Below are 25,476 nucleotides of genomic sequence, written 5' to 3'. Positions count from 1 at the left end.
AGGGGAGGAGCGGTAGGGCCTTCCAAGGCCAGCACTTCAAGGGTGGAATCATGGGTAGCAGAGAGGTAGCGAAGCATAAAAGTCCAAAAGTTCATTTTTGGGAGTCGCAGGGGGCCTACACAGTCCAAGAAGAAGAGGCGGGATCTTCCAAGGTCGGAGCAGCAAGAAGGGCGACATGGGGCCTGGTCGAGAGGACCAAGTTGATAGAGGAGGCGCCGACGAGGGATGAGGGAGACTCCCGAGAGTCAACGATGAATTCAAAGACAGCGGCGAGTGACTTCGAACAGTAGGTGGCGGTGTCTGGAACCAGCGGCGTCGAGTAGTAGGTGGAGGTGTTGGGAACAGAGACATCCTAGGAGGGGAGTTAGGCGAGGAAGGAGATGAGCGTGGGTTGCGGGTGTAGGTAACAGATAACAAATGGTGGGTTGGAGGAGGTGGGCGGGTCGGATAAGAAGGAGGGGGTAAGAGGGATTTGAGTTGGTGTTCGGGTTATAGAGGTTGCCTGGGTAAAGGGGGTGATCGTAGGGAATTTGGAGAAGGTGGAAAGTAATTGAACCGGGATAAATTGGTTCATGGGAAAGAAAGGTGGTGTTAGATTGGTGGTGGTTTGATTTAAATGTGTGTGAAGGGGAGGAGGAAAAAAGGGGTTTGGCTATAGAGAAGGATGCAGCAGGGAGAGGGGGCATGGGAGGGAGAGAGTAGGTAGAGGTGTGGCAGGTAGGATCAATTCAGAGGAAGGGAGCAGTCCATCCTGGCCAGCTAAGGGAGAGAGAACCATCAATGGGGGCAGAGTGCAGGAAAGCAGAGGCAGTGCATGGGGAAGTGGAGGTAAAGGGGGGAGGTGACAGTTCGTTGTTCCATCATCAGAGGTAGAGCGTGCTAACATCGAGAATCGGTTATGACCAAAGGGTAAAGGTGATGCGGATCCGGGTTCCAAGAACAGGAATCATATTGCTTAGGGCCCACAATAATGACCAAATAACTCAACCCAAAAATAGAATGGCAGAATTGTAAATACTAGGACTCTTGTAATAGGGTGGCAGACTTGTAAATAATGTGAAATTTCTAAGGAGTGGCACTATTGTAAATAATCTGGAATTCCTAAGTGATAGAGGGGTCGGTCAAGTAAAGGGGACACAAGTGGGATTAAAAATAATAGAGATGGGCAATAGGGGAAAACAACAAATAAAGTACTTAAGAGAAAAAGGAAGGCTTTAAAGACTTGGGAGAATCGTGGGAGAGAGGAGTAGTCTTCTTCGCTGCTTCTCAAACCCAAGGCGGAAGTACCAGTTGCAGCTTCATTGAAGAAAACTTCTTCATTAGAGCTCTGTTTGATCTCACACTTTAGGCTAAGGTCCCCAGGTCAGAAGCCTCTTGGATGCAGTCATGGATCACCCAAACAGTAAAGGAAAGGAGGAGATCTGAACCTGCAACTCAGGTCTGGCGATGGATGCTGTTTCAGATCTGGTCGCAGAGTTATAGTTCACAAACCAGAAGTGTTTTCGACTTCAGATTCAGATATCTGAATCACCTTAGGGCTGGCTACTGTTGCTCCAAGTTTCGTACCAATAGCTTAGGGTATGATGGAGATCGACCCACTTGTGTGGTGCTGCTAACGTTGCCCAGAAACAGAGTATATCCGATCAGAGTATAAACAGAAAGAACTAAAAGGATTAGGAAGAAGAAGAGAAGACAAAAGAGAGATTGCAGGGAAGAGAAGAAGAAGACTCAATGAAGAAGAAGAAGAAGAAGAAGAAGAGAGGGGAAAGAACAAAAGAAGGAGATGGAGGTCACGGCAACCATTGTTAAGCCAATTAAACATTCAATTTCCAAAAATCTAAAACTGAGTTCTTCTCCATTACAAGGCTATTTAAAGAAAAAAATAATGACATAATTTTGGAAGCTAACTAAAAATGGAAACTAAACCTAGTTAGCAACTAAAATAAAAATCAAATCTAAATAAAAGACTGTTAATTTAATCTCTAACCAATAAAGGAAGTAAATAAAAATCAAGTCAAAAGATAGCAACTAATTCCATCGTCGAGCTGCATCAACTCTCCCGGTCTTAAAAGAACTCGACTCCGTCGAGTTAGGTTGTGCTCCCAAGATACCCTTGTAAGTTGCTCGCTGATGAGGTGGCACGTATCTCGAAACAGAAAATGGGAACATAACACCAAGAGGAGGGAGAATAGGTTGACGTATCACTGAAGTAGGAGTCAGTCGACGACGTGGCATGCCTGATAATGCATGTGGCCTCATTAAGTATATATGACCTCCTTGCTTCACCTTGATGGTGTTCCGTGCGCCATTATAGAGAATGTCTGCATGCCGATGCCAAGGTCACCCTAGAAAAATGTCGCAGTGTGCCAATGAGGTGACCAAGCAGGTGACATGGTACTGTATCAGGCCAAACTGTAAGTGTACTTGAACAACTGCAGTGACCTCTTCTCGAGCTATGGGTCCAAAACCTTGCACGTGAATCTTCTTAAAAAGCTGCTTCTGTGGAAGGTTGTGTGCTCGAACAAATTCAGCAGATATGAAGTTTGCTTCTGCCCTAGTATCAACAACTGTATAAACATCAGTATGGTCGGAGCCGTGCAGGAGAGTACCCTTCTGTCTGAAGAGAGGAGCCTTATCAACTAGTCTATTCAAAAAGGATGAAAGGCTAGCTGAATGAGTTTCTACATCCTCATTTTCATCATCGACAATATCATCATCCTCGAGGGGATAATGATATAAATGAGATTCATCTTTATTCTTCTTTGTCGGCTGCTTCTCTGCTACATTCACAGGATGAGTCATGTTGGGACACTTGTTAGAATAGTGACCCTTCTCGCCACAACTATGGCATATGATATTCTTCACCCCAAGACTATCATTGTTGAACTTTGACCTTTTTTCTTCAACTCTGCGAGCTTCAGGCTTCTTTTCCTCCATACTTGGTAGAGGTCTATAAACTGAAGAAGTCTTGAGCATACCCTTCCAATAAATGGACTTCTCTTCAGCTTTTTTGGCATGAGCTGCTGCCACATCAACAGACTTGAAATCAGTGTTAGTCAACTCAAGTCGAATCTCAATTCTTAACCCACTGATATATCTCATTACCCGTTGCTGGTCTGTTTCCTGAAGTCGACACCTTAAAGGCAGTTTGTGGAATTCGAGGGTGTAGGAATCCACATCTTTGTTCCCTTGTTGCAAGTTAAGTAATTTATGGAAAATTACCTTTTCATAATTAAGAGGAACAAATTTTTCAGTCAGGATCTGCTTTATGACCTCCCAATTGGTAACGGTTCCAAGTCTTCTGACAAACCTTGCATGTAGTACATCATCCCACCATGAACATGCATACCCAATAAACTTGGTGATGATGAGTTCACACTTCTTCACGTCTGGAAGAGATTTATATGCAAAAATTCTCTCAACTTTGGTAAGCCAGTCAAGAAATTCCTCAGGTCCCTTTTCACCACTGAACTTGGGAACCTCAACCTTGATGCCATAATCTCTGTCAGAAAATTGCCGGGTAACATCCTGGGGAACAACTAGATCAAGTTGCTGCCTCTGAGGTGTGTCTTCGATCCGTAAAGTGTTGAGCTGAGGAGGTAATGTAGAGGATCCTTCTTCAGCTCGCTTGTCGGACCTCTTCATAAAGGTAGTCATCTCTTCCATAAACTTGTCAAACTTGGCTTCAGTCCTCTCAAGCCTAGCATCAGTATTCTGTTGGTTCTCGGCTAACTCACGATATAATTTGTGCAACCCAGCCTTGGTGATGTGACCTGTCATGGTTAGAAAATTGCAGGAAAATTTGCTTTGATGCCACTTGATGCGGATCCGGGTTCCAAGAACAAGAATCAGATCGCTTAGGGCCAACAATAATGACCAAATAACTCAACCCAAAAATAGAATGGCAGAATTGTAAATACTAGGACTCTTGTAATAGGGTGGTAGACTTGTAAATAATGTGAATTTCTAAGGAGTGGCACTATTGTAAATAATCTGGAATTCCTAAGTGATAGAGGGGTCGGTCAAGTAAAGGGGACACAAGTGGGATTAAGAATAAAAGAGATGGGCAATAGGGGAAAACAACAAATAAAGTACTTAAAAGAAAAAGGAAGGCTTTAAAGACTTGGGAGAGGAGTAGTCTTCTTCGTTGCTTCTCAAACCCAAGGTGGAAGTACCAGTTGCAGCTTCATTGAAGAAAACTTCTTCATTAGAACTCTGTTTGATCTCACACTTTAGGCTAAGGTCCCCAGGTCAGAAGCCTCTTGGATGCAGTCATGGATCACCCAAACAGTAAAGGAAAGGAGGAGATCTGAACCTGCAACTCAGGTCTGGCGATGGATGCTGTTTCAGATCTGGTCGCAGAGTTATAGTTCACAAACCAGAAGTGTTTTCGACTTCAGATTCAGATATCTGAATCACCTTAGGGCTGGCTACTGTTGCTCCAAGTTTCGTACCAATAGCTTAGGGTATGATGGAGATCGACCCACTTGTGTGGTGTTGCTAATGTTGCCTAGAAACAGAGTATATCCGGTCAGAGTATAAACAGAAAGAACTAAAAGGATTAGGAAGAAGAAGAGAAGACAAAAGAGAGATTGCAGGGAAGAGAAGAAGAAGACTCAATGAAGAAGAAGAAGAAGAAGAAGAAGAAGAGAGGGGAAAGAACAAAAGAAGGAGATGGAGGTCACGACAACCACTGTTAAGCCAATTAAACATTCAATTTCCAAAAATCTAAAACTGAGTTCTTCTCCATTACAGGGCTATTTGAAGAAAAAAATAATGACATAATTTTGGAAGCTAACTAAAAATGGAAACTAAACCTAGTTAGCAACTAAAATAAAAATCAAATCTAAATAAAAGACTGTTAATCTAATCTCTAACCAATAAAGGAAGTAAATAAAAATCAAGTCAAAAGATAGCAACTAATTCCATCGTCGAGCTGCATCAAAAGGGGCCTCAGTCGGACCTATGGTCCGAGATTCAAAGGCAATTGTAGGTTATGAGACGGTGAGGATCTCCGTCGACAGTGATCTGCGACTCAAATCTCTTTTCCTTCTACGAGAGACATGTTCCGTGAAGAGGGATTCTTGCGGTTGCTCAATGATTGCAGAAGGCGTCGATCGAGAATTGCAGGGACATCAACTTTATTTTTTACATAGAATTGTAGATGGCCAGAACACTTGCTGCTTGTACAGATTGGAGGCAACAAGCCGTATTACACTTCTTCGACGAAGGAGTGACCATCGCTGTCCATGGTTGTAACAAATGAGGGGAGGGTCTAGTTAGCCTTGACTTTAATGCAGATTATAGCGAAGGACAGACGATCCATGGTCTTCGTTTTCTTATCGGAGTAGAGGGTATTGCCGAAGATGGAACCAATTAGGCTGAGGCCTTTAACACATAAAAAATGAAGAGGAAGGTTGGGGAAGACAACCCAGAGGGGAATGGAGGTGGGTTCCGAACGGTTAAAGGAAGTGTATTCATCCCATTGTTGCAAGAAAATGGGGTTTTTTCCCACATACCAGGGACCACCATCTATGGCGTGGTTTTGTTAGCCCCGAAATTGAAAATGAAGGTTCCATTTTCAATCATGAAGGTGGAGAGGGAGCCAAAAGGTTTCCATTGGTTCAGAAGAGAGGAGTTGACGACAGAGAAGGGGGGATGGCTGCCAAGGAAGGAACTGACGATACAATTCTTCCATTTGAGGATTTCAGGTTCAAGAAAGCCAAGTGGACAGAGGCCAACAGGGGTGGAGTTGTGTGATACAGGAGGGTGAAAGAACAGAGTGACCAGTGGTGGGAGGAGGTAACCACAGAATTCCAAGGGCGGTGTTTGGGGGAGGATGGAGGAGAAGGAAGAGGGAGGGAAGAGGCTATAGGATCAGGGGGAGAGGAGGACATCGGAGGAAGGAGGAGGACTGACAGAAGAGACCGCTAGAGGGAAGGGGGCATGAGGATAGGTTAGCTCAGGTTAGGTCATGGGGAAGATGTGTTGTCTCAACTTGCTTTTTTCATTGTGATGTACCTTACCCCTGCCTTTTATTTTAATTCAACCAGTATCCCTTATTTTTTATTTTCTTTCCAAGTGTACCGTTGGTGAATAATTACAAAACCCTTTTTGTGTCCCCTCTTCTTTACATACCTTATTTACAATTCTGCCCTCCGACACCTTACATATATTCACATTCACTTGAATCCCATTAATTACAAGTCGGCCACTCCTTAATCCTTATTGGGAACTTCAAATTAATTACAAATCTGCCATTGGTCTTAAGTTTGAACCAATTAGTTAATTGAGTGGGCCTATTAATGATCCGAGTCAGGTTTTGAAACACTTTATTTGGTATAATTTTTTGGCTTCTCCCATCCGTGTGGCTAATAATTGGGTTTTGACTCGGGATTGCATGCATAAATATAGAATTGCCATTGGGTGTGGTTGGAGATTATTTGTTCATATTGTCTATACTGCGAGGGAGTTGAAAATTATTTAATGCTCTTGGTTTAGAGATTCTTTGGGATGTTGATTATTGGAATTCTTTGTTCACGTGTAATGCTACACATGAGGGAGAGATTGGAGATTTATCTACTCTGCACATTATTATCTGCTCTGCACAATTCATCAATTGGAGATTTTTATCAGTGAAGATTATTTATTAGCTCATGTATTCAGTAACAAATTTAATTTCTGAAGGGCAACATTAAGAAGTGATATCTTAATATGAGGTGATCTCTTAAGGATCTAAGTTGTTGCGCTCCATCTATACCTCTTTTAAAGCATGGTATGGTGTTTTTTAAAGATTGGTTGTCCATCTTATGCGATTGAATTGATTTCTTTCTTTGAAGATCAAGTTGTTCCCATATATTGAAGCTCATGTCTTCCCCTATTGGAAGTCAAGTTCCACAATTATAGGAGAGCATCTGTCATTGTTACTTGTTTGCTGCTGGTATTTTGGATTGCAATTGATGATATCTACCATTTCTGCAACTTTTGGTTCTTTCTTTTGGAGATTGAGTCTTCTTTAGACATTGAAGATCAAGTCTCCTCCTCTTGAAGATCAGCACATGTTGATGATTATCTACCGTCCACTTTGTTTGTTGTTGATGCTTCGACACAACATTTTTTATCTACTGATGTTGCTGATGTTGGTGTGCCTGAGTTGATATTACTGTTGGTTTTATGGTCGTTGATTGGAGTTCGCATTGTTCATTGGGGTCAACAGCTACTATTCAAGACTAGTGATGCATTTGTTTTTATGTTCTTGTTGGTCCAAGCTGGAGTCTTTCTTTTCATACAGGTATACTCCAGCTTGAGGGGGAGTGTTGGAATATGAGTCCACGCTATGGGGTGTTCCCATCGTGGAATAGTCCTAGCTAAGTGAGTTAGGAGGAGTTAGTTTCCTAGTCTAAGTAAGTTCCTTGTTATGATTATGCTTTAGAGTCCTACTCATATTATGTCTTTAGAGTCACACTCAAAGGATGTAATTATTTCATAATTAATATAAAGAGAATGGCTGGTGGTAGGATTCATCGAACAATCAATCATACAAGCCTTACTCCGCAATTCCCTTGTCTTTCTCTTCTTCTTTCCTCTTCTTTGATTCTGGTTCTCAAATCTCTACAGTATCCTTACATCTTATGCATAATATTCTCATATAGCCAGTACAGACATCTGAATTAATCTCATACAAATTGCATTTATGCCTTTAAAACCCCTTGCAATGAGAAAGATATTGAATCTTTAGCACTTTTTTGTGATTTGTTCAAGACAATTTTCAGTCATGAGATAAGCCACCACCACCTCCTTTTTTGAAGCCTCTGACTAGTGATCACCGTTTCATGATGCACTGACCAGAGGAGGGCCCAGATTTCCAGATACATTTATAAGAGAAACTTTGGTCATTTGGAGTTGTGGTTGCATTAATTAAAAAATTTGGAACAAATGATTTTGGTCAATATGCAACATTAGAGTTCTAGTTCTAGATTCCTGTCAGCTAGTTTTCTCAAGGAAAGCCTCATGTAGAATGCAAACAGTTCAACAATGCTTCCAACTCCCGTTGCCGCTAGATTCCCTCTGAAACAAAATCCTACTTCAGACTCTCTTCCAACCAATTACTAATAACAATTGATTACAAGAATATTCCATGTGTCAAGAGAGGCATTTACCTATTACAAAGAGAGTGCCATCTTTTTAAGGTTGTATACAAAGTTATTGGAATTATATATTTAAAATGTGATTGTAGTCATGTAGATTATATTTCTGAATTGAATTCATAAATATTCTTTCAGTTCTTACTAATTGTTTATACCTTTTCCAGAGGGATGGAAACAGGTTGTATAAAAGGCTTGTCAACTTAAAATCAAAAGATCCTGCTCATAAGAAGTACACACGTGATGGCTTCTTAGGACTGTTTGGACGAAAGGTTGATCTTGTAGATCACCATGAGAAGAAGTTAGAAGATCTTGAAGATAATGTCAGAATGGAGCAATTAAGTGTTTCATTGACTGGGGAGGTACATTCTATGTTGTTCTTTGTCTTGATTAGTTGGATTTGTATTGTCACTCTCTCTCTCTCTCTCTGCCCTATATATCTATGTAATGTATGCACTTATTTGTGTATATATCTTTATACAATATTATGTAAGCATATACTTGAATGGTAATAATAATTAGCCAAAAGGTGGGTATATAATCCATTAGGCACATGGTGTATAAATCTTTAAGTTTCTGACTATTTGATTTTGGGTAAGCCAGTTGAAGTGGTTCACATGGTGATTTGATGGTTTCAAAGATTATAGGCACTATGTTTCTTTGGACTCTTCGAAGCCCTGAGACAAGTATAAACAGTATTCCACATTGACTGTTACTCCTGAAGATGACCAGTAAAACCATAGAAATCAACCCTGAGAGACCTGTATCAGTTCGGGCAAGACTGGGTGTCTATACTTAATGCAGGATATTACCTTTTAAAAATTCTGAACATCATGCCTCCCATTGGAACTATAAGTGCCTGCAACTTTGACGTGCACATGCTCTTTTGTTACTTGACTAATATCTTTTACACTCCCCACTCACTTTACATTCTTTTACCTTTTTTTCATTTGTTGATTTACTTTGTTTAGTTTATTATAAAGAGCATTCTGTATACTTGCTTCTTTGGTTCTTTATGCTAAGATTGATTCTCTTACACAGTTTGGCTAGATTAAGCAATTCTAATATTCTAGTACAGACATTTTATGCACCCCTTGTCTTGTGTGTTTTATCCAATAAAACAGGAACTCCCTGCTGCTTTTGTGTCCTTCAAATCTCGGTATGGTGCTGCTGTTGCTCTCCACATCCAACAATCAACTAATCCCACAGAATGGGTTATGGAGCAAGCACCTGAACCTCATGATGTTTACTGGCCTTTCTTTTCTGCTTCATTTATGCAAAGATGGGTTTTCAAGCTGGTGGTTTTTGTTGCATGTTTCATCCTTACACTTCTATTCCTTATCCCTGTTGTATTTGTACAAGGTCTTACTAATTTGCAGCAGTTGGAAACCTATATGCCTTTTCTGAAAGGAATACTGACTATGTAAGATTCAACTTGTATTCAGATTGTGTTTCTGTTCCAATTTTCTGAAATAAAAAAATTAGTTTTTTAATTATGAGCTGATCTTGCATTTTTTTTTTTTTTTTAACCTCTAGTGGGTTTTGCTTCCCCATTTTCTTTCTTCCGAAGATGATGAAGTGGTTTACGAAGTTATATATTTATTACCATGCAATAGTTGTGTACTTGTAACAAACTGCTGCAGATAAATTGATTTGACCAGTGAAATAAAAGGAGTTTACCACTTTTTGCTTGTTGGATATGTTCATTACAATGCAAAAAAGTAAAGCTTTTGCTTCACAAACTAAAAACAGTAAGTCCACTGGCACATATACCATTCCAACTAATATATGTTTTGGATCTGCATTGCATGTAGAAGTGCTTAGACCATTTGAGATTCTGTAGTCCAGGATAGAAGTGCTCTCTCTCTCTCTCTCTCTCTCTCATTAAATAATGAAGATCCAGGGAATCTAATTTCTGTAGCTTCCTTGAAAACAGGGATTGTGGCATAAAATCCAGCAAACTTCCTGGGAAAGAAATTTCAACTCTAGAAAGATTGTCAGAATTAGAGAAATTGCTATTTTTTGCCCGTGTAAATGTACTTAGAGATTCATGTGAACTTTAGTTAATGCATTACTTCTTCCGTGTGGTAGAAGATTCTGACTGATCTTGATCTAGGGAACCTAATTTCTGTAGCATCCTTGAAAACAGAGATTGTGGCATAAAATCCAGCAAACTTCCTGGGAAATAAATTTAAACTCTAGAAAGAGTGTCAGAATTAGGGAAATTGCTATTTTTTGCCTGTGTAAATGTACTTAGAGATTCGTGTGAACTTTAGTTAATGCATGACATCTTCTGTATGGTAGAAGATTCTGACTGATCTATTATTAAATAACCTTACAAAACAAATTTCCATCATATGAACCTGTCCAAAGTTTCGAATTTGAACCATGTTAAACCTCGTTTTGAACCACCCCCCCCCCCCCCAAACAACAAACTTCTTGTCATATTAAAACTATGGTGTTGAAAGTTCCAAACCAAAATCAGTCTTCAAAGCGTGAAAATACCCCAAATTAAACTAGCATAGTGTTTGACAATGGCAGAATGAGGAAAGAGAAAAATGTTCACTATTTAGGTAAAAAGAAGTGAAAAAAAAATGTGGAGGAGAAATGAGGTTATGATTTTTTGAGGATGGAGGGATATAAGAACAGGCTAGGGTGAATGCAAAGGCTTGGCAAAGGTAGAAGCTGATTTAAAGGCTGAAACAAGTTATAAAGTAAATTAAAAGAATTATAAATGTCGAGAGAAACTTTTCCACTGCTGTTTGTTTGATAGGTGTTGAATGTTGAATGTTTAGGCCGATGGGTGGATGAATCTAAAGATGTGATCGAAAATAGTGGTGAACAGGCTGTTTGATCTGGTTGAAGGGAAAAACAAGGAAAGAGAGGAAGATAGAAGATAGTTACCCGGGAATCCATCGATTGGTTGAAGGAATCCACCTTCAGAAAAAGCATGTGAATCCTCATAGGAGTAAAACAGAAAAAAAAAAAAGGGGGGGGGTGGGGGGTGGGGAATACTTCATTGACATTGAGATTTGGGTTTGTGGTAAAGGATTTCTCCAGTTGATTGCCACAGCATTAAAAAAAGTACATGCAAAAAAAATCTAAGCTAGACACTTGTACCGGAGATACTTCTGGATCGTTAGAAATTGCAAATTTCTAGAAACTTAAGGAGCTGCAAAATATTTCTACTTAAGCTTCTAGAATGCCATAAAAAATATTTAAAACCTGAAATTCAACTAAGCTTGAGGCCTGTAAGCAACATTACATTTAAATAATGAAGCGATTTTTACAGCTATGGTTTAAATGAGGACTTTTAACCCATTGGTCCAATCCAATTGAGTATTAGAGCAGCACAGATGATACATTTTATGATATCCTTATATAGTGTCCCTCTCTGGGGGAATTTTCATATTTTTATTGTCGGATATTAGGCAGGATGGTATTGATGTTATTAAATTACTATAAAAAAAATATAGGGGTTCTCAGGCTGTCTTTCATTGAGGGTTTTCCAGAATGTTCTGGTTCTCCTTGACCCCACTTCCATCTTATGCAACCCTAAGAATATGTATATTCTTTGCTCTACAGCATTGTAATTGGTAGGAATTGTGATATTCTGATGTGTATTCCTTTTCCTGTTTCCCAGCAAGCATATCAAATTTATTTCCTAATAACCATTTCATTCATTAATGTGCAGAACATTTGTCAGTGAAATAATCACGGGATATCTTCCCAGCCTTATTCTTCAGTTGTTTTTGAAAGTGGTGCCTCCCATCATGAAGATCCTTTCATCCATGCAAGGGCATATCTCCAATAGTAGGATATTAATGAGTGCATGTAAAAAAGTACTTTGGTTTACTATATGGAACATTTTCTTTGCAAATGTACTGTCTGGGTCAGCTTTATCTCAATTTTCTATCATTCTTGACCCGAAGACAATCCCAGAAAAACTGGCTGTAGCTGTTCCAGCACAGGTGAGGCAGTTCTCTCTCCCTCTCTCTCTCTGCCCCCCAAACAAAAAATGGTGGTTCAGAATTGTTTATTTCAACTTGATAAGCCATTGTACATAAAATCTACTTCATTGTGCTTTCTTTTTTCATTGCATTCATGATTACTTCTTGACATTGTGATCTGGTACATTTGAAAAAGCATGAAATATTTGTGGAGCTAAGTCTGATCAAAGGATATAAACATAAACTCTACTAACTCTACTAAGGAAACAGAAACCCAGTATAGATAAAAAATTCCCCTTTACAAAATTAATCTTCAAGCAAGGAAAACCTGTTGGAAACTGGGGACCTCTAGAAGACACCAATAAAATCCTTAGTCACCACTTGCAAGAGCACAGTAAAAAATGTAAGAGCCAATATCAGCACAAATTCTGGTTATAGATCTCGGATTGTCTTAAAAAAATCCTTCTATCCTGTCCTCCCACAGACCCCACAGAATAGCATAAGGATACAAATCCTAAAATGTTGACCTTATTTTCAGACATTTCTTGGCCTGTCCACAAACATAAGCTTTACATCCCTCAGCCATGGCCAGCACTAATATCGTTACTTAACACCCCCACCCCCCCCCCCCCCCAAAAAAAAAAAAAAGACAAAAAGGAAGAAAAAAACACTTCTGAAACATTGGAGAGTAGGAAGCCCATGAGCATCCTACACATTTTTCCTGCTGCTCTCCACTTTATATGAAGATGCCTTTTGCACAAAAGGCACATCTATTTCTTTCCTTCCAAACCTGCCACTATACTGCAAAACAAGCACCATCCCATATCAAATTGGCTCTTTCTGACATTGATTGGATGTCCTATAAATACATCAGATCCTCCACAGTTGCAGGAATCACTCAGTTTAACTCAAGGGTCCTGAAGAAAAACTGCCGTACCGATCAAGCTTAACCGCAAGGAAGAACCAATTTATTGACTTTTTTAACTCCATCATAGCACATCATAAACAAGTATGAACAAGGATCCTGAAGCTAACTTCTGACAAAATAATCAAGCAACAACCATAAGAAAAAGCACACCTTCAACAAAGCGAGGGATCCAGATCTGCCCCATCCCGAATAGATGAACATCTAAGTAGCCCATCATTGAACCATATCTACTTAGAACATGGATTTTCTTATAGCTTGTCTAAGACTTTTAATTTATAGAATTTAATCAATTTATTGACATTAGAGGAAAACACACCCATCTAGAGTCCACTCATAGGGCTCAAATTCCTTGCTCTATGTTTAAAATCAGATTACAAAAGGACTGTTCTCCCCAAACCATGACCTAGGACAAACATTTTTTTTTTTTTTGGTGAATAAATAATTCATGACCAAAGAGACGGAGGAAAAAAAAATTACAGCCCCCAAAGAGGGGAGCGGGGAAGAAAACAAAACAAAACCCTCAGGGGGATACAAGATTCCTGATAACAGAGCTTGAAAGCTCCCAGGAAGTAACAATGTGACAATTTCTGGGGGAGGGGAGACAAGTGGAAGAGACTTTTGAGATCTTTGCTTTGACATAAAAGAGGATGGAATTCCAAATCTTTCCTAACAACCGAGAGTTGGAGTTTCATTTCCTATGATTTTGCTCCATCTAGATTTGATTTAAAGTAGCACAGAAGGCAAGTTTTCCCACAACCACAAATAGTCTTCCCTTGGAAGGTCATATCCATCCAAACCCACTCCCTTTGGAAAGGGAGGATTCTTCTATTAACCGCCAGCATTTGGAGAGAACATGCTTCCAGATGGAGGAGGAGACAGGGCAGGCAAAGAATAGATGATACGTGTCTTTCGGCTCAGATCCACAAAGATAGCATAAAGGAGAAACCCGGATACTTCTTTAAATAAGGAAGGCTTGCGTGGGAAGACAGTTCATAAAGACCCGCCAGGCAGTGAAGCTTTAACAAGGAATGTAATGCTTGAACCAGATGAGCTTGTGCCAAGGGGATGGAGACCCATGAGCTCTGATGAAGTCCCAATCGGACTTGACACTGAAAATGCCATTCGAAGCATGGGACCAAATAATAATATCAATCCTTCTGGGCCCTGGGAGAGGGATGGATGGCAAAGAGGACCAGATTTCAGCTAACTGGATAGTGGTAGGGGCAAGGGGTTCCATGAACCAGTAGAGATATCAGCAACCATAGCATGCCGAGGGAGCCCAGAGTTGTAGATATGTCTAGCACTAAGAGTCTGAGATAGGAGCCCTTTAGGATGCCAAGGATCCAACCATAGGAAGGTGGAGGCACCATCCCCAATGCAGGTGAAAATAACTCTGGAAGCCAAGGATCTCAAGGAGATTAACTTACACCATACCCAGGAGGCATCAGAAGGAGAGTGGATTGACCAAAAAGTTTCTCGCCTGAGGAGGTGCAAATACACCCGATCCACCTAAATGCTTTTCTTTTTACTGACAACCTTCTATATAAGCTTGAGTATGCCTACCATGTTGACATCCTTGATGCATCTCAAACCAAAACCCCCTTCATTTTTTGGAAGGTAAGTAGCAGCCCAACTAACAGGGTGGAGGAAACGAGAGGACTCACACCCTTTCCAAAGGAAGGAAGCAAATAGGCATTCCAGTTTTGCAACAATCATCTTGGGCAAGCCATATATACCAGACCAGTAGATGTATGAAGCTTGAAGGACTAATCTGATGAGCACAAGGCGACCCACAAAGGATAGAAGCTTTCCTTTCCACAATTGGAGACACTTTCTGATGATACCCAGCATAGGGTAGCAGTGGTGAGAACCTAGCATGGATAAACGGGATGCCCAAATACTTGACCAGGAGAGATCTCAGGGCAAAGCCTGTATTCTGGAGGAGAGAGACCTTAGAAGCATCCGAGATCCCAGTTAAGAAGATGAGAGATTTCCCAGGGTTGATGTGAAGACTAGACATCAAAGCAAACAGGCTTAGGCAATGCATAATAGTGTCAAGGGAAGAGGCATCCGCTCGAGAAAAGATCATCAGCTTATCAGCAAAAGTAAGGTGAGTGAGCCTGATGGCATTGCATTTGGAGATGGGGGATGATGGACCCCTGATCTAAAGCAAATTGAAGGCTGCGGGAAAGAACCTCCATAGCAAGACAAAATAAGTAAGGGGACATAGGGCACCCCTGACGTATCCCTGCAGAAGAGGAGAAGTATCCCGCCGAACTGCCATTGACCAACACAGAGAACTTGGGAAAGGCAATGCAATGGAAGACCCGGTTGGTGAAGACAGGAGGGAAGCCCATCATGTTGAGAACGGAAACAATGTAATCCCATCTCAAGGAGTCAAAAGCCTTGTGAATATCAATTTTCATGAAAGCAGCTGGAGGATGGGATTTTCTGTCAAAGCCTCTAACGATCTCATGACAGAGAAGGATGTTGTCTCCAATGGATCTTCCCGAGATGAAGCAAGGGTGCCAATGATAGACTTGATCCGATTGGCAAGAATCTTTGCAATAAACTTGTATAGGAGATTGCATAGAGAAATCAGCCTGAAGTCATTCATTGTGACAGCACCCTCCCTATTTGGGATAAGGCAAAGGAAGGTGTGGCTAATAGCCTTAATCTGCTGGGGTTGAAAAAGAAGCTCTTGACAGCTTTAATAAGGTCCTCTTTGATGATGTCTCAAGCATATGTGAAGATGCCCATACTGAATCCATCAGGCCCCGTGGCTTTGCTAGCTTTGTGGGAGAGGATGGCAGTAGTAATTCTTCATCAGAGGGGATGGCCTAGAGCATTGTAGCAACATTATCCAAAACAAATTTGTTTATGAGCCCCTCGGGAATGGGCATAGTCGGGGAAGCTTCCGGGTTGAACAAGATCTTGAAATGGTTGACAGCCAGCTCTTTTATCCCATCTACTCTTGAAACATGGGAGCCATCTGAATTGGATAACATAGTGATGGAGTTGAAATTGTTTTTGGCCTTCAAGGATTGATGGAAATAAGAGTTTTGAGTCTCCTAATTCTAGCCAATTGATTCTGGCCTTTTGCCTTAAAAAGCTTTCTTCTTGGGCCAAAAGAGCTGAGAGGTTTGCAGATTCAGATTTCTCCTCAGCAAGAGAGGAGTCCAGATGATCAGATTGAAGACGAATCTGGATTGGGGTCAATCAGTTCCTGCAATCAGTAACAAAAGAGGAGATGTTTCCAAATTTGTTAGTATTCCAAAGCTGTAAGGCTTCTTTAACATTTCTGAGCTTCCTGGATAAGGCAATGAGGGGAGTTGAGAAAGCTTGGACATGCTTAAGCCATGATTCCTCTACAACCTTAGAGAAGTCAGGGTGAGAGGTCTACATATGTTTAGGCCCAAAGGAAATGTAGGGATGAATTGATAGGAATATGGGGCTGTGATCTAAGATGAATGGAGGCTCAAAAGAAGCATGGAAAGAAAGAAAACCGGATAGCCAGGCCTCATTTACAAGCATCCTGTCAAGTTTGCAAGCCACACGGGATGAGCTAGTTCTTTTGTTATTCTAAGAAAACTTAATACCAGACCAGCGGAGATCATCCATTGCTATATCCTCAATGCACTCATTGAAGGAGCTAATGTTTGTCATGTTTAGATGCCCACCTCCTTGTTTTTCATGGGCATATCGAACAACATTAAAATCTCCACATATTCCCCAAGGTCGAGAGCCCAATTGCCCAGCAAGAGAATGAAGGTCATTCCAAAGGGAATCTCGCTCTTGGAGGCATAAACAACAGAGAAGAAAAAGGAAAAGTTGTAGGCAGTATCAGAAATGGACAGGTGAAGGATTTGGGAGGAGGCAAAGATGAGGGAAACAGAAGATTTTAGGGTCCCAGAGGATGCATATTCTCCTATTAGGATGGTAAGAATGGTTGGTGAGAAAGGACCAGCCAGGCGCTATAATGGAGGCAATTCGAGAGAAAGAATTCTCTTTAATGTAAGTTTCCAGCAAGCAACAAAACCCAGGACGAAGGTCCTTGATGAGCATACGGGTGGTGGCATGCTTATTAGGGGAGTTCAGACCCCGTAGATTCCATACCAATGCTTGCGACATTAGGCAATGGGAGAATGGAGGCAACTCATGCTCTTCAGAGAGGGCAAGCGGCATTTGGGGGGCGAGACTTGCTGTGACGTTAGTAGGAGCGGTGCAAAGGGGCTGTGGGAGAAAGATGGGGTGGGCTTCAAAGGAGGCTTCTGTCAAGGCTTCCTGGCAAGTTTCGTGGTGAGAGTTCTATTTCAAGGATCATAACTGACGGGCGAAGAAGGCGGGTCAAGTTGGGTCTGATGGGTCAAGACGATTGGATTCAATTATTGGCAGCGGGTTGAGGAGGGTTAAGGCAGGGGGGCCATGGGTGCCAACAAAGGAGGGCTGGGCTGAAGAGGGTTTAGTGATAGGTGAGAAGATGGGCCTGGGCAGACGGACAAGGGAGAGATAAGAGGCCTTGGCTTTCCAAAAGAGAAGAGGGAGGGTCAATCCATAGCTCGACCAGCGCATCGGATGGACCAAACGGGGAGTGGACCAAAGTGGGTGGGACAAAAGGATCTTTAGGCGAGGCAAAGAGAGCCTTTCCAAAGAGAGTTTGCAGAGGCCAGGTCGCAGCAAGGAGCAGAGACATGACTATCATCTTCTGAGGTCTCAGACACCAAGGATTCACTGTCAGAAGTATCTTCAACGGAAGAGGAAAGATCCTCAAAGGAGGAGTCAGAGGCCGATGATGCAGAGGAGCAATCACCAGAACATGGGACTTCTTGGGAACCGATAGGGGATCACTGGCAAGAGCATAGACAGGGGAAGGCTGCTGATCCGACTCCTCATCCGGCTGCAATATCGAGAAATGATTTTGACCAGTGGGCAAAACATTAGCAGGAACCCTCGGGCACAACCCAACAGGGGCGGTGGATGTATGGGGTGGTCGGCGGCACCTTGTGCAGCCTCTTCCCCTCGCCAGAGGAGCAATGAACATAAGCGATTGGTCTCTGCGGGTGGTAGCTGCGATGGGAGCATCCGTAGGGGCATTGGGCATACATGCCACCATATCATAGCCGAAAACCTTACAGCGCAGGCATTGGGAAGGATGCCAGTCGTAGTGGACTAGTTGTTGGAAGCTAGTTCATCACCTTCTTGAACAGAGATTGAAGAAGGAAGAGCAGTTGAAGCCGGCACTTCTACACAAATCGGAGCATAAGCCAACCTGTCTTTCTTATTGTTCTAGCATCGGAGCAAATAGGGGTGCCCAACACAGAACCGACGGTACTCAGGCCATCAATACACCAAAAATACAATGGAAGCCCTGGCAGAGATATCAAAAGGGGGATGGTGGAGTAATCCACTCTATTCAATAGAAGTTGCCTATTCCAAGATCTGAGGAAAATAGGCTTGAGTCCCACTAGCCACGGGCCTCCCTTCAACCAATGAATCTTATCTTTTTGCTCAAAAAACTTAAACAAGAAGAATCCGTGATCCATCAAGAAGGTGTCCACCGTCCCTAAAGTTCTCCATTGCTTCAGAAGAGATTACTTGACCAGATGAAAATGTGGTTGATTGCCCAAGAAGTGACCAATGAGGGAGCAAGACCATCTGGAGACTTCATCGTCAAGAAACCCCACTGGACATTTAGCAAGCAGGGATTCTCTCAGAGGATGGGGAGGCACGAAATGAAGTGGGAGGCCATCTACAGGAATGGAGACGGCAAAGCTGTGGTGGGAGTTCCAGGCATTTGCAGGGGGAGAGGAGGGGGAGGAGTTGGAAAAAAGGTGGGGGTCAGAGGCTAAGGGTGGAGGTTTAGGGATGGAAGGTCGGGAGTTCTCAGTAGGGGAAGGAGGCCCCCCAGCGGGGAGGGCAGCCATGAAGGTCAGAGCTTGGGCCGGAGCTCAGGGGAGGGTCACCCTCGATGGACTCAATTTTATCATTTGGAAACTTATCTTGGTTAGTGCTTAAAAATGAAAAATGCAATATTGCTTATCCAAACCTACCCAGGACAAACATATTAGTAATAGCCCACCTTTGAACTTTCAGATGATATGCTCACAGTATAATGCATGGCAGAGAAAACATTTGTGTTATCTAGAGATCAGAAGTATATCTCAGTTCTCATATACATGCATAGTTGTCAAGGCCTAGGCGATCCAAAGCATTGGAGGGCCTCCTAAGCACTTAGGAGAAAAGGTGCCCTGGTTTTTTTTTTTTTTTTTTTGGGTATGTATCCATTATATCTAAGAGTGTCAATTGGTATAGTTTCAGGAATTCAGTACAGTTTCGGTTTGGTGCTGGAGACAGAAAGGAGAAACCAAAACTGTACCATACCGAGGACTCGAATACGATTGCAATACCAAAACCATACTGACTTGGTTCATTATTTATTTGGTTTCATAAATGGTATCTTAATCGGTTCTGTAAGTTTTGGTACGGTTTTTATGGGGTTTCATAAACCATTTGTCATAAATAATATATGAGATACATATATAATATATAATTATTATAAATGTGCATACTTGATTGGGTTCAGGATAGGTAATTTTGTATGGCTTGTTTTGTACCAAAGGTTTTACCTAAGATACCAAAACTGTATCGTACCGACTAAGATTCATTTTCTTGATACTGAATTCTTATTCGATTCCGTTCGGTACAGTTTTAAGCGGCCAATGTCAGTTTCATTATTCGGTTTCAGTTCCAAATTGACACCTTTAATTATATTTAGTATAGCAATAACATAATTAGGCTTACAGCTTTAAAAATACAGATTGAATCTATGTACTAATTTGCCATTGAGCAACGCCATTACAACATTGCATCATAAAAGCAACAGCATTAGAGGCACAGCAATACAGCAAACCCTATGAGTATATGCTACTATTAGCAACAGCATTACTGCAATGACAAATCAAATGAATTTATGCTACTATTAGCACAAATAACAGCAACAGCATTTCAGAAAACCCAATGAATCTGGTCTGGAAAACTACTTACATATTTACATGCTTGGTAACAGTAACATTCACTTTCAATGCAACTCTACACTATCACAGCATGATCAAATCACATTTACAGAGAGTCATGTCCACTGAGACAAAAAGCCAACCATGAACAAGAAACTCCTGAATAGGTCCATTCCTTAATTTTAGAGAAATCAAACCAAGAGCTTGATGGGGGGCGGTAAGGGAAGGGAAGAATTATCTGAGATAGGTCTCAGAGTTGCAGGGGAGAGGGAGAAATCGCACTAAGAAGAGGGGGGGAAATGGAATCACTCACACACGCCCGTAGGCTTTACAAATACTCAAACTCAATTCATATTTTTCAATCTGTCTAATAACTTGGACTACATGCCCTTATATAATAACTGGAAATTAAAACTTGCCTAATAAAATCTAAAACTGAAATTAGCATATTCTAATTACTTCCTAAATTCTAACTAATGAAATTAGAAACAAAATAAACTCAAACTGATAACTCCCTAATTGACTAAGAACTATCCAAAAATAAAAGATTACATATCTTCCCAAATAAAATAACTCATTATTTCTTAAATAAAGTAAATCTTAAGATATTCTTCTAATCCCAAAAATCAAATTGGATCCGGTTCGTCTCGATTGAGATTGCCCGACGGGTCAACCCAGTTCAGCCTCAATTCTACATCAGAGCTGCTGTAAGAGAAGTCCATGACTGAAACAATCTTTTACGCAACAGAAGTGGGAAAGAGGGAGGGGGGAGAGCAAATCGGAGAAGAAAAGGGGAAAAGAAAAACAGCAGAAGTGTTGCCAGAAGATCAAAGAACGAAGGACATAAAGTAAGAAAACCAGAAAAAAAAAAATACCGGAAAGGGGATTGTACCACCTGGATACCGGATGTGTTTCCAGAAAGGGGAAGGTGCGTGGAGCACCACCAGAAAGGGGAGGGAAGTGCTTAGGGTTTCTGTCTTTCAGAGTCCCTTTCTTGCCTTGCATCTTGCAAATGGAGAACAAGCGAAGCGAACTAGTGACGTCAATTTCTTAATTATTTTCTTTGGGTACTAAATGATCCCATGCTTCTCACCTACATACAAAATTGTACACAAACCAATAAAATGTTATAAACAGCATTATTTAAAGAGGAAAAGAAAAAGTAAACAAGAAGTTGACCGCCCATGGATCTAGGCCTCCCAAGGCGCTCTAGGTGATACCCGATGTCCCAAGGCACTCTAGGTAAACAAGAAGTAAACGCCTAGGATATGCTTTGACAATTATGTATACATATGCATATCTCTCCCTTTAAATCTATATAATTGTTAACAAACTACATTGTTGGAGAAAATAAACTAAAAAAGAGTGTAGGGGGAGAGGGGAAGTTGGAGGAGGTTATGTTTATGCTTCTGAGGGTCAACAGGTCAAAGTGAGTGGATCAGGGCCCTCCATAATTGTTTGCACTTGTGCAGCCTCTGATTGTTCATGGAGGTTTGGTCACATTCTAAGACTTATTTAGCACTTAGTTTCCCAGCTGGCATTGCTCATTCAGATGGAAGCATAGATCAGCTATTGGTTTCACGTCTATGCAGGGTGATCCTTTTCTTACTATTTTGGGATGTTTTTCCATTATGCATTTCCTCTGAACTGTGATGTTCTTCTTTCTATGATGTAATAAATTTTCACCTGTTGTTTATCAGGAAAAAAAAACCATTGGTTTGCAGTGCTGATTGCCCAATATGACTGTAAATAGTGTGCATGATTTGATTTGAATACATTGCCCTTTTCTAAACCAAGTTCCCGAATCATGATTTATGAATGGTGTCTGATTTTGGTTTGAATATGGAAGCGCATTTTCTGAAACTGATTTGCAGTACCATGAAATCCAAGACTAAAATATTGTTTCTTTATTTTTGGGCTAGGCATCATTTTTCATTGCGTATGTTGTCACATCTGGATGGAGCGGTATATCATCAGAACTCTTCCGCATGATTCCTCTCATTTGTGATTTTATACGAAGACATTGCTCCTGCAGTAGTGATGATGAATTTGTGGTTCCATCTATTCCTTACCATAGTGAAATAGCTAAAATTCTATTTTTTGGGCTGCTGGGCATTACGTACTTCTTTCTAGCTCCATTAATTCTGCCCTTCCTCTTGGTTTACTACTGTCTTGGATATATTATCTACCGTAACCAGGTTTGTCATAATTCACCACTTTGCTTATGCATTTCATAAATGTTAGGTTCCCATTTTATCATTTAAGGACTCTAATAATTTTCTATGTTGTTTCATTTAGAGTTGGATAATGGATGTTAAACTTTCTGGGAAAGATTATATGGATCAAAAAACCAAGCTCTGTTTTCTGCTTATATAATGATTTCTAGCATATGCATCATATGGTGATCAGTCTATAACATCCTACTGTTGGCCTGTCCTTTAAGCATAATCATACTGCAGTTGAACTCCTACTGTTAATTAAATGCAGTATTGACCATTGCATGAGATTTGTTTGGATCCTGTTCAAATGAAGATCTTTTTTAGATGGTTAGAATTAACCAAACAATTTGAGGCATAGATTTTGTACAATCAAGTTGGAAAAAAAAAATAGCAACCCAGTGCACGAGGCTCCCGCTACTGTGAGGTCTGGGAGGGGCAAGTTGTACGCAGCCTTACCCCCTGCTTTGCAGAAGAGGCTGTTTCTAGGATTTGAACCTTTGTACAATCAAGTTGGTGGGATAATATTATGATAGTAGGTTGTGATTGTCAATTTGAAACATTGCCTGAAGAGACGAGGCCCAGAAGGTGGTTATGATTCTCAAACAATATGAGCTTCTATTTGTTGTAAATCCAATTGCCGGGACAACAATTGGGTGACCCAAATTGATGACCATGTGTACTTGTTGAAGTATCCAACCCAAAAGCTTAAGCTGTTAGGTGGAAATGCCCAATTGGTATATGAAGGCATCCAAGGTCTAGACTTTTCCAATGTGGGATTATTCCCAACAGTATACCTTTGGCAATCTGGTATAAGAAACTGGTCCTTGTGTCAAACTGGAACTCTGAGTCTGGCTGTTTGGAAGCTTGGAAATTGGATGAAGGTTAGAACTTGTTGGTCGTCATTTCTAATGTATTTTGGAAACTGCAAAGAGGCCCAAATATTTGACAGTAAATACAAAAAGTGGATCTAAAAATTTGTTCCCAAAGATAAACCTGTTGTTTTGATTGTCGCCCAAACTTTACCATTCCCAGACAACTTTTCAAGGTGGTCACAATGTTTACTGGACGCTTGAAATTTTTCATTGATTGGTTCTTGTTTTAGGCATTTCTGATGCATAAGGACATGGAACTAGTTCACCCTGCCACGCTGTAGGTTAATTATTGATCTATTTGATATATCTTAATTGTCTTTATTTGCTAAAAGAAAATTGGTTAATATAAAATTTGTTCTATCAAGTGGAACATATTTATTTTTCCAACTCTTGCACTGGTATGGATGGGAAGGTGCTTGTGAATTGTTGGGGAGTAACTGTCGTCTTTTTTATTGGTGTATTTATGCCCATATCTTCCCTAAAAGTGATTATTTTAAGGTTTTTACTCTATTCACTTTATTACATTTAGAGATTCTTATGAAAGCATTTGCATCTCATTTGAAACTAGTTGGATGTAATGCTCACTTAACTCAGTAAATATGTTGTGCAGTTCTTAAATGTATATGAACCCAAGTTTGAAACTGGTGGAAAATTCTGGCCTATTGTGCACACCTCAACTATATTTTCTCTGATACTGATGCACATCCTTGCGGTTGGTTTATTTGCGCTGAAGGAGCTTCCTTTAGCATCTAGCTTATGTATTCCTCTTCCTATTGTTACTCTCCTTTTCAATGATTATTGCCGGAAACGATTCCTACCCATCTTCGCAGCTTATCCCGCTGAGGTACATTTACTTGTAATGAGTCAGTATTAAATCATGCCAAATTCATCCTTCAATCTTTGTTGAACTGACAAAAATTCTTCTGAAACGTACATAGTACCTTTCTGTGCTGTAGTGCATTTCTGGATCCTATACTTACTCTAGAGCTATGATGTCTTTAGTATGCACTAATATATGGGTATAAAGGGATTGGTCTTTTTGCTTTGTACACATAAATTAGGTATTGTGCAATGGCATTCTTGGAAGTAGTTTGTCAAATCACCAACTGCTTTGAATTCTTAGAAGCAGTCCTCTCTGTTAGACTCTACAGAATTCAATTTTTCCCTGTACCGTGCGTTTCTGATCTATGCAGACCAGAAATGGAGCTATCTCTGTAGGAAGCATCCATTTTAGAGGAGCATTTTTCCTCTACCGAAGATTTCGAAATTTAAACATATATGTTTTTCAGATCTTTTTTATGCTCCTAACTTTCAGTTCTGTTTATTATTCTCTGTTCTTTTGGTTTCCATAGTTTATGAATTCAAAGCCCTTTCAATGTCCTGAGTCGTTCTGCTTGGTGCAGTGTTTGATAAAGAAAGACAGAGAAGACCAGAATGATGCTGCAATGACTGAATTTCTTGACAAACTGGTCACTGCTTACCTGGACCCATCTCTGTTGCCAATGCAGAATTCCAGTGATGTTGAGGGGTATCACTCTCCCCTCCTCCATTCTAGAGATGTTTGAAGGTACTGAGAGGGACTTTCAACCTTATGGAAGGCATGATGGTTTTGGCATGCTGATGAGAGGAAAAAGATAAGGGATGGCCTGAGTTTTGTGCCCCAGATGAAAATTTAGTGAAAGAATGTATTTATAATTTTGTCAACCAAATTTTGTGTTGTATTTTTATTTTTTTGGTGGAATTTTTGTGTTTTGAATTTTGATTTTTTTATTTTTTGGGTGGAATTTTTGTATTGTGATTTGTGATATAACCTTTTTTGCTAATATGGAATTCTTGTGTATAAAGAGAACATGGAATGCATATCCCTAACTAAATTAAGTAAAACTGTCATTTTCCGACTAATTAGATCAGCCACATATTGGGCAAAAGAATGCTTCCTGATTGTGAGGCTCTTGCACCCACACAGAGGGTGGCAAATATTAAGTAATAAGGAAATATTGATTCAAAAGATTGTAAAATAATTCTCAGATTAAAGTTTTTTTTTCTTTTTTTTTTTAAGCGGTAAATGTATGTTTTTGAGACTATAAATTACACAGTTTTGAGGGAAGCACCTTGCTTTTTGAGAGACATTGAACCTTTGATTTCCCTATTTACTTTCCCTAAGGTCCCATTTATTTGACGGATAAAAAGAGGGAAAATTGTGAAGTTGGGTTTTACATGTGGATTGGATTGACAAGGAAAGAAAATAAAAGTAAATAATGGAATATGTAATTTTTAGTGGGGTTCTTCTCAATGGAAAAGGGAGGTAATGAAAGTGAGGTGGAATTCTATAGGAAAAAGAAGAAATAGG

The 25,476-nt window shown here is 40.5% G+C and overlaps 1 protein-coding gene across 3 annotated transcripts in view; it reads left to right on the top strand.

Moving 5' to 3' along the window:
- LOC122078352 (CSC1-like protein HYP1) overlaps positions 1–25,028 on the top strand; it is a 54,394-nt gene extending 29,366 nt beyond the window's left edge. For all 3 annotated transcript variants that reach the window (XM_042644316.1, XM_042644314.1, XM_042644317.1), the window contains 6 exons: positions 8,312–8,506; positions 9,269–9,567; positions 11,839–12,115; positions 21,958–22,233; positions 23,737–23,970; positions 24,530–25,028. In XM_042644316.1, coding sequence (XP_042500250.1) covers positions 8,312–8,506; positions 9,269–9,567; positions 11,839–12,115; positions 21,958–22,233; positions 23,737–23,970; positions 24,530–24,691 — 1,443 coding nt within the window. In that variant the 3' untranslated portion in view covers positions 24,692–25,028. The remainder of the gene's footprint in view (positions 1–8,311; positions 8,507–9,268; positions 9,568–11,838; positions 12,116–21,957; positions 22,234–23,736; positions 23,971–24,529) is intronic.
- The last annotated feature ends 448 nt before the right edge of the window (positions 25,029–25,476 follow it).

The sequence above is a fragment of the Macadamia integrifolia genome, chromosome 5, assembly GCF_013358625.1.
Source record: "Macadamia integrifolia cultivar HAES 741 chromosome 5, SCU_Mint_v3, whole genome shotgun sequence".
In the NCBI taxonomy this organism is placed as follows: Eukaryota; Viridiplantae; Streptophyta; class Magnoliopsida; order Proteales; family Proteaceae; genus Macadamia; species Macadamia integrifolia.
Note: the sequence above shows the minus strand (reverse complement) of the source record. Positions and strands in the feature narration are given on the sequence as shown.